This window comes from Coenobita brevimanus, chromosome 103 (genome assembly GCF_032717465.1).
Source record: "Coenobita brevimanus isolate Jiangsu-jjx chromosome 103, ASM3271746v2, whole genome shotgun sequence".
Lineage (NCBI taxonomy): Eukaryota > Metazoa > Arthropoda > Malacostraca > Decapoda > Coenobitidae > Coenobita > Coenobita brevimanus.
Genome location: NC_137056.1, coordinates 10,032,668 through 10,045,231, shown reverse-complemented (window position 1 = coordinate 10,045,231; position 12,564 = coordinate 10,032,668). Strand labels below are relative to the sequence as shown.

General features: G+C 41.3%; 1 protein-coding gene across 1 annotated transcript in view; it reads right to left on the bottom strand.

Annotated features, from left to right (window-relative positions):
* Positions 1–12,564, bottom strand: part of LOC145415740 (kelch domain-containing protein 10-like) — a 64,652-nt gene that overhangs the window by 34,202 nt on the left and 17,886 nt on the right. The window contains exons 5-7 of the mRNA XM_080284972.1: positions 8,649–8,794; positions 7,415–7,614; positions 3,069–3,208 (exon numbers count right to left, since the gene is read on the bottom strand). Of these exons, the coding sequence (XP_080141098.1) occupies positions 3,069–3,208; positions 7,415–7,614; positions 8,649–8,794 (486 nt within the window). The remainder of the gene's footprint in view (positions 1–3,068; positions 3,209–7,414; positions 7,615–8,648; positions 8,795–12,564) is intronic.

The window sequence follows — 12,564 nt, the reverse complement described above, 5'->3', positions numbered from 1 at the left end:
CAGTCCTCTGGAACCCTTTCCTCTTCCCAAGCCAATCTACACAACTTCCATATCCACTCCACAACAATCTCACCCCCATACCTAAGCATTTCACCACACACTCCATCAATTCCTGGGGCCTTTCCCAGCTTAATCTTCTTCATCGCTTCCACTACTTCCGACCTACTGATCTCTTCCTCCCTCCTCTCATCTCTTCTTCTCCCAGCCATTCCCCAACCACTTATACTCACACTGCTCTCACTCTCTACATTCAACAAATCCTCAAAGTGCTCCTTCCATCTCCTCAATTTCTCTCTCTTCTCCACCAACAATCTATTATTCCTATCTTTCACTCCCCTACTATTTCCCATTTCACACTGCCTTACTTTCTTTACCTCCTTCCAAAACAATTTCTTACTCTCCCTCCATTTCACACTCAGATTCCTCCCAAACTCTTCATCCACTTTCTTCTTTCTCTCCTTCACCAGTCTCTTAACCTCCCTTCTCCTGCTCACATATACCTCTCTCTTCTCTCTCTCATCTTCTCCTCTACCTCTACTCGCCAACCATTCACCATATGCCTTCTTCTTTTGTTCCACAGCTCGTTTCACCTCATCATTCCACCATGCTGTCCCTTGCACACCCTTGCATCTCCTCCTCACTCCACAAACCACCTCACACGCTGCGCTTATCTCTTCCGTGAATATCTTACATACGTCTTCCACCCCTTCCATCTGCTCTAGCTCATACCTTCCCAATCTTTCTTCCACTATGCTCTTATACTCTGTCCTCTTCTCACTATCTTGCAATTTCTCCACTCTTCTCACAGGAGCTGCTTCCTCCTGTCTTCCCCTTCGCCTCCTCAACCACTTTCTTTGCAGCTCTATCTTGGCCATCACTAAGTGATGGTCCGAGACTCCATTCCCCCACCCTCTCCACACCCTTGCATCCAACACTTGTCTTCTCATTCGCTCATCCACACACACGTAGTCTATCATTGCCTTTCGTTCAACAAGTTCACCATCCATCCTCCTTATTACTCTCCATGTATACCGGTGGATCATCTTATGACGAAAGTAGGTGTTGGCTATTGCCAACCCCTTACCAGCACAGATGTCCACCAAAGCACTACCATTCCCATCTACGTCAGCTGGCACACCCCACTGACCAACCACTCCATCCACTCGTACATTCCCGACTTTGCCATTCATGTCTCCAATCAACAGCACTCTCTCGCTCCTCTCAAACTTGTCCATACATGCTTCTACTCTCGCCCAAAACTCATCTTTCACTCTTGCCACTCGATCCTCTGTTGGAGCATACACACATACAATCGTCCATGCTTGTATACCTACTTTCATCCTCACCCATACAATCCTTGCACCCACTGTTCCATACTCTCTTATATTCTCCTTCCACTTCTTGCTTATCATCAGACATACTCCCCCTCTTGCCCTCTCATTCTCACTGACTCCCGCACATATACCTACACCGTATTCCCATTCTCTCATCCTTTCACCTTTCCATTTAGTTTCAGTCAATCCACATATATCCACTTTTGCATCCTCAAGCACCTGGACAATCTCTCTCTCTTTCACTTCATCATTCACTCCTCTCACATTCCACGTTCCTACTCTCAGAATGTCCTTTGTCCATTCCTTAGTCGTCAACGTATGGTCCGTCCGGGTCCGAGGCGCTTTATTTGCTTTTTTAGTTAGTTCTTTTTACGGGGTGGGGCACTAACCCACCACCAACCCTTTTAGTCGCCTCGTACGACAAGCAGGGATACTGGGGGAGTATTCTTGAAACCCCCCTACCCCCAGGGGTAGTGCCCCCACCTACCACAACTAAAGGTGCAACTAATAATTAATATCCAAAGCCTACACTACTGAACACAGACTTTGATGGGCCCCCTGAAATATAGTTATTAACATACTGATTAATTAATAATAAGTATATTTAGAGAATGACAGGGAATCGTCCAGGGTGAGAATTGTCTTGACAGGAAATCATCCATGTACTGACAGAAAATTGTCTCCAAACCCGCCGATCATGGGTAATCATATAAATCAGGTTAACTAGTTACAAGGCTTTATTTAATGTTTTAACTTTATTTAAGTGCTTTAACTTACAATTACATACCATAACAGTAAATACTTAACTTACAAATACAGTACTGTGGAAAAGCAGTGCAGCAAATCTTTAACAAATAAAAAAGGCAATATTCCGACGCCCATCAGGTAAACTGGTTATAAGACTTTATTTCTTGCTTTAACATTATTTAATAGTTCTTTAACTTGCACATAAACTTACCAGAACAGTAATGTAAATATTTAACTTACGAATACAGTACTTTGGAAAAGCAGTACAGTGAATCACATGATCAAAACAAACCGTGCGAGCTGCGCTGATATTCGAGAGTTTGGCCTTTCAAAGGCCTCTCTTGCGTAAATTTATAGTTTTCGTGGTGGTACTTTATATGCTGTCTTATACATATCCCAGCACTTACCACGTATAATAGCGAGCACATTCAGTGAGAATGCGTTCGGGGTGAGCTTACTGTATAAAAAAAAAAAAAAAGGGGGAAAAGGCTGTGATACTTCCATTGACCTGGAAGTAGCTAATTTATGTTGTATTGCCTTGATTTCCTGCAAATCATTTAACAGCATATAAATTAGCAGTTGTCACCACACTGACATTGTCAACACTTGTCTTCCCATATACCCATGTTATTGTCGTTTATCGAGGTGACAGTATGTCTGACCCGCGCCTGTCCACTTCCGCTGCTTCTAAGCCCACTCCAAAGGCTACGATATTCTAAAAAGGCTCAACAAACATCCCACGAGAAAGCTGAAAATAAGTGCTATACGCAAATGTAATTATAATATTCTAGGACTAAAAACCAATTTTTGGCAGATTTAAAAAAAAAAAGTAAGTCAGAGCACTGCTATCCCCACGGGAAGGGCACGGCGCGGTCCAGCCATCCCCGAGGGTAAGGGGTTAAGCATATCATTTTGCTTGGAGTGTGACCCACGGTCCCAACATTTTTGAAGAAACTTACAACCATTAATCAGATGCTAACAACAAACCTCAGTAACTGCAGCTGAGTGGAAGTACAGTGGTACTGGTGATTTGCAAGGGAGACGCTGCCACTTCCATCTTAGCAAGTCAAGCCGCCACAAGTCAGCAAATGCCTCATCTCCATTGTAACCCCCATGCAGATAGACATCTGAGGAATGGAATAGTGAGAAAATACCACTACTGACATATGGTAAAACATGTTTACTCATTTAGTATTGTGCTATCTTCATATGAATCAGTAAAATTTTTCTTATAGTCCAGGAAAGCATTTAATACAATGACTGCATGGTAAAATCGGTAGAGAGGTGGCCTGCCGTTCTAATGGACCCAGGTTCAAATCCCCGCTGGGGCAGGGAACAGTTTAAGGATTTGAATTTAATCAGGCTTTACTGATCTACCAGAAGACTCGCCGACATGTCGTAAAAATACCCCCGCTAATACCAATACACCAGTCCTGTATGAGACAGCCCTGGCATGTATTCAATATGGACGGTGGGTGTTAGCGCCGAAGTGGTGACATGTAGAGGTGTATGGTATGTAGGAGGACTGCTGGGCCTTGATAGCAGGCTGTGAAGCCTATGTCCAGAGTCAGGGGGGGGGGGAACTGATTAAAGATCAAGAGCATCTTCCCCTTGTAAGGTACTGAAGATGGTAAGGCTAAGAGTAAAGTCAGAAGGGTCTTAATTCTGTCAATCTGGTGACATCTTTTGTGTGGTGGGTTGGGAGACAACCACAATCCACTCACTCTATGTAAGGACTGCCTTCAATCATCTTTATATTGAGAGACAAACCAAACAGTTTCTTGTTGTCACAACTATTGCAATGGAATAAACCTGAGCTCAATACTGTACCTTTCTGTCACCATACAAATGGCTAAAAGGATGGCCAGAAACAAAGAATATACAGTGACAGAAACTACAGTAGAAGTGTGCTGGAGGAATACCTGTTTTCTGTACACCTGAGTTACTGCATTCTTTATACATTTTATATAAACATACCATACTATGCACTGTAATGATTAGTAAAGTACACTGAATTATAGGAAAAAACATTATCTTTCCAGTAATATTTAGCAGAGAAGAACACCGACAAAATATTTACCATAACTGTTTTAGATAATTTCTAAAGAAATGAAGGAACATGGCCATCTGAACAGGGGGATCACACAGGTGCATCAGAAAGCCATCAAGAAAAAGAGAGAAATCCAAAGGTATAACATGTACAAAGCTGAAGATACTCTAACAACTGATGCTTGAAACAACATACTGTACAGACTTGGCTTAAACAGACACCAAATGCTGAATCTGAAAGACTCATAAAAAAATATCTGTAGTAACAAATAACAGAAATGAATTATCAAAACAGACTAAGAGTTTTAAGCACAACTACATTATTTCTGATGCCCTGCTATCTACTGGGAACCCCTGAAAAGGATATGGTCATGAGAGAATTCTTCCAAGCTACTATAGTCGGACTCGCGCCCGTTTGCGGCTGTGGTGTGGCCCGCACCTGTGTACAGTGTTGCCACGTTTTCTATACCGTTATCTCTCTCTCTCTCTCTCCTGGCGGGAGATGTGAGCCACCCTGAGTACTTTTGATTCTTTTATAAGTTGTTTATAATTGTGCTTTCATTTGTTATTTTGGTTTTGTTGTATTTAGTGATATTTATCATTTTTTGTATACGGCGACAGATGACCCGTTATTGCAGTACCATGATTGATATTCATTCATTCTCTTTCCCCTTCCTCCATCTCTCTCTCCACACCACCCCTGAGGTCAAGGCCACCGACTGGGTGTGGAAGTGTTGCCGCTCGCGAGTGAATAATGTTTTTTTTTTTTTTTACTTCAGTATTGGCATATGCCTACTATTTTGTCCTACATATTAGCTTATGATTATAAATGTGATTATTCCTCGCCCTTAAAATTACAGTAAAAGCCAGTAAATGTGAGCATTTTTCCCTAGGAACACCTGTACAAGCTATCCTTGTGTCTACGGAGGGGTAAGTACTTTATCTTAAGCCAGACTGGGTGTGTCAGTGCTGCCACTCACAAGAATTATATGAATTATTTCTTTTACTTTGGATATTGGCATATTTCTTCTTTTTTCAGGCTCATTCTCTCTCTTCGCCGCACTGTTGCATCTTTATCTCTTTTCTATCGCTACTTTAATGGTCACTGCTCCTCTGAACTGTCTGCTTGCATTCCTCCACCTCTACGACGGGCGCGTAGCACCCGTCTGGCAGCAAACTCTCATCCCTTTTCTGTCCAACTCTCTAATGCAAGAGTTAACCGTTACTCCCAGTCTTTCATTCATGCAACAGGTCAGCTCTGGAACTGTCTTCCTCTGTCTGTATTTCCTCCTGCCTATGATCTCCAGTCTTTCAAACGCAGTGTGTCCAGGCATCTCAAAATGATCGGATCTTGAATTTGGCTCTCTGTTGTATTTTGTTTTTCTCTTGGAGGGAACTGTTACTGCGGGCTCATGGCCTTTGGTTCCTTCTTCCTCGCATAAAAAAAAAAAAAAAAAAAAATCCATAACTGTAATATTATTACCCATCCTAAAACTACGCTAAAAAACATTACAAGTGACTACAATTTCTTTTAGCAACACTGTACAATATGTATGCCATGTTTCTGTGTTACTGTATATTTTATGCATAATAAGATTACTGTTGATTCATCCATCAAAATACACAAGTGTAAGTTTTATTCATCTGAATTTATCGAATTTGTGATGCCTTGCACATAAATAGCTTCCGTTTCACATCGCAAGTTGGGGAAACGTGGCACCATTGTACACAGGCGCGGGCCACACCACAGCCGCAAACGGGCGCGAGTCCGACTATATATCCTTTCATTCCCTCTCACTCTATCAAATACTCCTCTTCCTTCTCTCTCACCAATATACCGCTCTCATTTCTTGCATTCCTTTTTATCCACTCACCGATGGAGGGTGAAAGACTGACGAAGAGAGTGTATGTGAGTGAGGTGGAAGGGGGGAGAGGGAGGGGGAGGCCGAGGATGAGATGGAGGGATGGGGTGGAGAGGTATATGAGAGAGGGGGGTGTGAGTTGGGAGCAGGGCAGTGAAATGGCAGGGGACAGGGCGACGTGGAGGCCATTTGTTTGTGGCCACCCCGAACGGGACTGAGGCGTCTGGCAATAGATAGATAGATAGATCGATGCTACATCTCACTCCAATTGCTTTTTCTTCCATTCCACAACATTCATAAATTTCTTTATTGCTTACATCATCCATCTTCTTTATGCCTGCTGCTGTTCTGAGGAAGGTAACTTCCAGAGCTTGTACCCTTTCTCTGTTACTCAACACCCAGTCTTCACCCTCATATAAGCATTAGCAATAAAACATTTCAAGCACTACTCTCTTAATGCCCATACTAACCACTGTACCCTTTAAAATACAAATGATTAGCAGCAGGTGGAGGCGACCATCATCCACTCACTTGATGTTGTGCTGCCTACTTCTTCCTTAGCCTTTGTCATTCTTTTTCTGTGCCTGCCCTCCTCTCTTCCTATTTCTCCCATCTTTCCTGTCACTTCTTATTGCTTTTCTTTCCTTTCCTGGTGGCTTTACACTGAGTGACAAGCAAAATGGTTTCCTGTAGGCCAAGAAACCATTTACAATGCTGGGTGGTAACCATATAACCAAATCATAAGTGCTCCTTACGTGTCAGCAAGTGGGTTAGTGGAGGGTTAGTGCCCCTCCCTGTAAAACAAATAACTCAAAGTCAAATGGCCATCCTTTATGGGATTATGGCATCTGGCAATAGATAGTTAGACAGATCTCTCCAGTTACTCTTCTCCCTTGAAGTGATCTCTCCTTAATCTCAAACTTTATATTGCTATATTTGAGCAATACACCTCCCAGATACTGTATTTAAAATTATCAACATCCTCAAGCATTTCACCTCCCAAATGAATCCTGAAATTCTCTGTTTCCACTCTCTCTACTCTGTACTGCCTGTCTGAATTTACTGTCACATTCTTTCCTTTCACATACTATTACGATGTTTCTGGAGATAGATTATTTAGCATTACTAAAAATGCTACCAAACAATAAGTCTCCCCACTGTTGTTTTACAAACTTTTTACAGAAGACCTCACAAACTGAATTTATTATTCTTACAGCAGTTGCAAGCAACCAAGAAAACAAGCTGATTTTCATGGTGGTTAAACAGAATATTAAACAAATAACTATGAAAGTGTCAGAAATTTAGAAAACTTTGTACTGTGTATTGTATTCACTTTCAAGTCTTAAGTTTTGGTGAAACAATGGCTATGGTGAAAGCAACTCAGAAATAAGATGCACAAATTATTTGGAGAAACTAACTCACAATTTCCAAGCTTGCTGGCAACATGACATCTTCGTGGGGCTGGGTATCCTGACGACTGGTCAGGGCAGGTGTGAGTGACAGACCAGAATTTGGACTCCAAGTTAAAAGTGGGTAAGTCAGATAGATCACAAGCTTTATCTGAGCGACCTCCACCTAGGACATACAATGACCCTTCATGTTCAAAGATCTCGTGTCGATATCTGTAAAGACAAAGTTCAATTGACATACTGAAGTGCCTTCTGCTATGAAGTCTTCATATAGAGGACATTTATCCAGCAAACAGCCTGTCTTTCAAACATCCAGTACTTCAGTACAGTGGCCTCTCGTCGTACTGTACAGTATTTAAATAAGACAGCACTGCTGCACTGGACTAATTCCATAGGCTACTGGACAAATAATAAACCTTTGGGGGAAAGTTACTTAAATCACACAAGGTTCTAGTTTATGGGACAAGAATGCCTAGCATATTGTAAACAATGAAAGGCAAACAAAATTGCAATCTGGCATGATGAATTAGAGCAGGGGGTACAAAATCATAATGGAACTATCTAAGAAGCTATTATGGTGTTAGCAAGCAGGTGAGCACAAGGAGACTGACAGTGATGTCTCCTCTCCTGGCCAATACATGTTCTCAATGGCTGTAGCACCTCTCAACATCCCAGAATAATAGACTTCCCCCCAAACTCCTCGGATTTCACGCACATCTGTCGAAGCGAACCAAACTAACATAAGTTTTCCCTACTAATCTAATTTGCTTTTTTACTGAATATTTTGAATGTCTACCAAACTAAGGGCAATTAGTAAAGAAATGCATGTTGGACATGAGGCCACTGTACATCATTAAACACTGTGGTCTTGTACATTGTTACCATACATCAATTTTGAGCCCTGAAAAGTTGTTGTGTAAATATGTCATTATACCAACATGATTAATTATGGTTTAGACTTCTAGTTCTTTACCTTCAGACCTTGGAATGTTTCCCAGTCGCAAGAAAATCACACAGTTACCCAACATACACTAGACACCCTCCCCTGATGTGTATGTATTAATTCAAAATACATTCTTCCCTCTCAGAGCTTTGGAGGCTTCCCAGTGGCAAGAACAATTGTCTGGCACTAGCTAGAGTAAAAATAAACAAGTCATCCACAAAGGTTTAAGGGTTAAGATCCCTCAGCACTGTGAATACAATTTGATGACAACTGAGTCTAAATTGATAGCCAGTGAGCTGCCAACCTCTCCTCAGGCGTTGTTGAGTAAGCTATAGGAGTCAGGGGGATCCATGTACGCTGTCGTAGGTCCAAGCAGTGCACATCTATACTGTACTGGAACCCTGTCGTGCCTCCGACCACATATAATTTGTCATCATTCAAACACATTGCCTGCCAACAGTAAAAGTTTTTCACATAAGTTACAGGTAAACACAATCTAAGGGCACTCCTTGTTATAAGCTGGGACTGTTTCTAAACATCACAATTTTTTTTGACACTAGGTATTGAAAGGTGGAGGAAAATAGGGAAAGCAAATTTACAGGCATCAATGGAACTTTAATGTGCAATTACACTTAAATTTATCTGACATAACTGGAAAAGCAAATATAGAAAAAGGCATCTTAGAATGACTCACCTCCTGCTATTTCAAGGCTTCATAAAAGGCAGCATACATACTACTTTCTTCAACCCTTTTGATCCGATGATGTACTTTTGTATTAGCTACTACCAAATGATTTTATTACATTAGAAAAGACCTCTCATGCTAAAGGAGTTCATTAAAGCTGTATCTAACACTGATGGTTTGAACACTCTGCCCTACACTGAATAAAATCATCAGGAGAAAGCAGGAACAGTACGAAAAATGTCACCAAACTGAAGGGATTAATATCTTCATCTGTAATGAACTGGCTGTCCATCATCAATCCTTGAATGGCATTTGATCAAGGGTGCATCATTATGGGGAAAGGATAAACTACACCAAGTCCTTGTTATATATTGCCTTTCATTACTCTCTCCAACAAGGAAAGTATGTTTTACCCCTGTTTGTTTGTTTGCTTGTCTGTTAGCAGGATTACTCAAAAACTAAACAACAGACTTGGACCAAATTTGGTGGGGAGATAGCCCATGTCCCAGGGAACAATCGATTAACTTTTGGGACCGATCCTGATCGTATTACAGATTCTGGATGTTGAAAACATTTTCTGTGAAACACTAATCAATGACGAGAAAACCTAACCCATTATGTTGAGTGGTTTGAAAATTATGTTCCCCTTGTCAGAGAGAAGCGCTCCACTCTGTGCCCCTCTAGTTTTCTCTTTTGCTACAACTCTCTCTCTCTCTCTTTTTTTTTTTTTTCTCTCTCTCTCGACTATTTTACTTGGATTGAGGGTGACCTTTCAGACTGGAGGGATAAGATATACTGTATCCATAATTACCATAATTACTCTCTTAATCACACATAGTCTATATTGAGCTGAATACAGTACAGGTGACTTTACACTTCCTCTTCTGTCATTCTTTCCTCTTCCTTTTGCCTATGGGTGACTCTACACTGAGTGACAAGCCAAATGATTTCCTCTACACCAGGAAACCATTTACTATGCTGGGTGGTAACCATATAACCAAATTATGGTGCCTGGTGGTTTAGTGAGTGGTTAAGGCACTCCAATCGGACTGAGCCGGTGCAGGCTTATTTCCAAGGGGTGGTTGGGGTTTACTGCTTACGTAATGCCACTCAGGGATGAGTGAGGCTGGTCACTCTCATCTTAAATCTCAGGACCAACTTACCGAGCCCCAGGCTCCTATGCTCCTCATGGGGCAACAAAGGACTGGATGACGGATGGATGGACAAAGGAAACTAGAAAAATTTTTAACATATGTCATGATTAAGGTGTAGCTCATAATAATTTAGAAAATAGTTATCTACTAAAGTTCTACTGCAACCAACAAAGCCAATTTGCTAAGGTAATATCCCCAAATTTATAAAGAAGTGCTGGTTCAATTAGGTAAGAAGTGCATGATGAAATCATTCCTGGAAGGTACAGTAATACCATAGCACTAGTGAGGAGACTAAATCCTGGTAGCTGGCTTTGCACAACACCCTCTCAGATGTGGAATTCAACAATATCTGTACAATACCTGGGCTGATGTTACTTTAAATGTTACATTTAAAGCATGTGTAGGTCATTTGATGGCAGATCCCCGTATGTTGCAATCTTCAGTACATGTAGTTTCCCTCCTCCAACCCCTCTCCCAAAGATCCCCACACAGGATCTCATCCAAGCCTTCCTCCATCTACCTCTACACATTACTCTCTCTACATTCATACCTGTGATCCACCTCTGTCAGTCACCCTCCTCCTACTTCTCAACATGTCCAAACCATCATCATCCACCAATCTGCATCACTTTTCTGATACTGTATCTTGTATGCCAAATTTCTCTTGTAGCACATTATTTTTAGCTCTATCATTTTGTAATGCCCTACAAATCCATCTCTCGATTCTCATTTTAGTGCATTTCAATCATCAGGCATCACAATCTTTCACTGGCTATGTCTCACTGACATACATCATAACACTTCTCACACATGTTCTGTAAAGAATGCCCTTTGCAAAAAAAAAATAAATAAATAAAAAATAAAAAAATAATAAAATAAATAAATAAATAGTCTGCAGAGGTAACAATTTCCTAGACATCCTCAATTTACTTCTTGTTCCAGCAATGATTCTTGTCTCTGCTCCTCCTCTTGAAGTTAGTATATCTCCCAGGTAGCAGAAATCCATGCACTTCATGCAAATGTTCCCCCAAATAACACTTTTCATTCTATAAGCAACAGCCTAAACATCCATACATACTGCACTGAAAATTCCTTGCATCCTGCATTCTACTTCTGCACACAAGGCTGCAAATCTTGTTCAAAACCAATTAACCATGATATTTGTTTTACCAATATTAACTTTCAGTTCCTTTGCTTCCATTCCATTCCTCCACTACTCAAACTTCTCCTTAGTTTCCAGCATGCTTCCAACAACCAAAACTAACTAGCATATAACAGCTCCCAAGGCAGACCATTCCTAAATTCTCTTGGCAGTGCCTCAACTGCTACAATAAAAAGCAATGGACTCAGCACTGCCCTTATGCACCCCAAAATGGACAGAAACTTCCCGTTAAACTATTCATGTACTCTCACTGACGTAGTTGTCCGTGTAAATCTTTCTTTACTCACCCGAAAATCCATTCAACACCAATTAGAAGGAAAGCATTAAATTCAAACCTGAAGCCTTCAGCAAGGGATGGTGATAATATGGGCATACAGTCATAAAAAAAAATTTGAACAAGCAATTTCTTGGCAGTACACCAATGGTGCTGAAGCTATGTGACATCCAGTAATCTGCAAATTGGAGGGGAAAAAAAAAAAAATAAATAAATAAATAATGTGGTAGGTGGGGGCACTCACCATCCACTCACTTGATGTAGTGCTGCTCTCGGGTGTCTGCCTTTTGCTCTCCTCCATCCTTCTTTCCATCCATCCTCTTCTGTATTTCTTTCCTTCATTCTTTCCTCTTTCTTCTGCCTGCGGGTGACTTTACACTCTCTCTTGTGTCTTTCTTTTCTCCATTCTTTCCTCTTCCTGTGGGTGACTCTACAATGAGTGACAAGCCAAATGGTTTCCTGTACACCAGGAAACCATTTACTATGCTGGGCGGTAACCATATAACCAAATTTTGGCTCCTGGTGGTTTAGTGGGTAATAAAGGTGCTCCAATCGGATTCAGCCGGTGAAGGTTCATATCCAAGGGATGGTTGGGGTTTACTGCTCCCGTAATGCCACTCAGGGATGAGTGAGGCTGGTCACTCTCATCTTAAATGCCAGGACCAACTTTCCTAGCCCCGGGCTCCTACGCTCTTCATGGGGCAACGTAGGATTAGATGATGGATGGATGGATGGATAAATTAATTAATAAATAAATAACCTTTAATATACACATGGCTAATGCCTTAAAAATTGTAGATGTAAATTTACTGTCCTGTTTGTACTGTATCAAAAACAAAACAATTGAAAATGACATATACAGTACCTAGTAATCCCTTCATTCATTCATCATCTACTCCTATGCTGCCCCACGAGAAGCGTAGGAGCCCAGGGCTAAACAAGTTC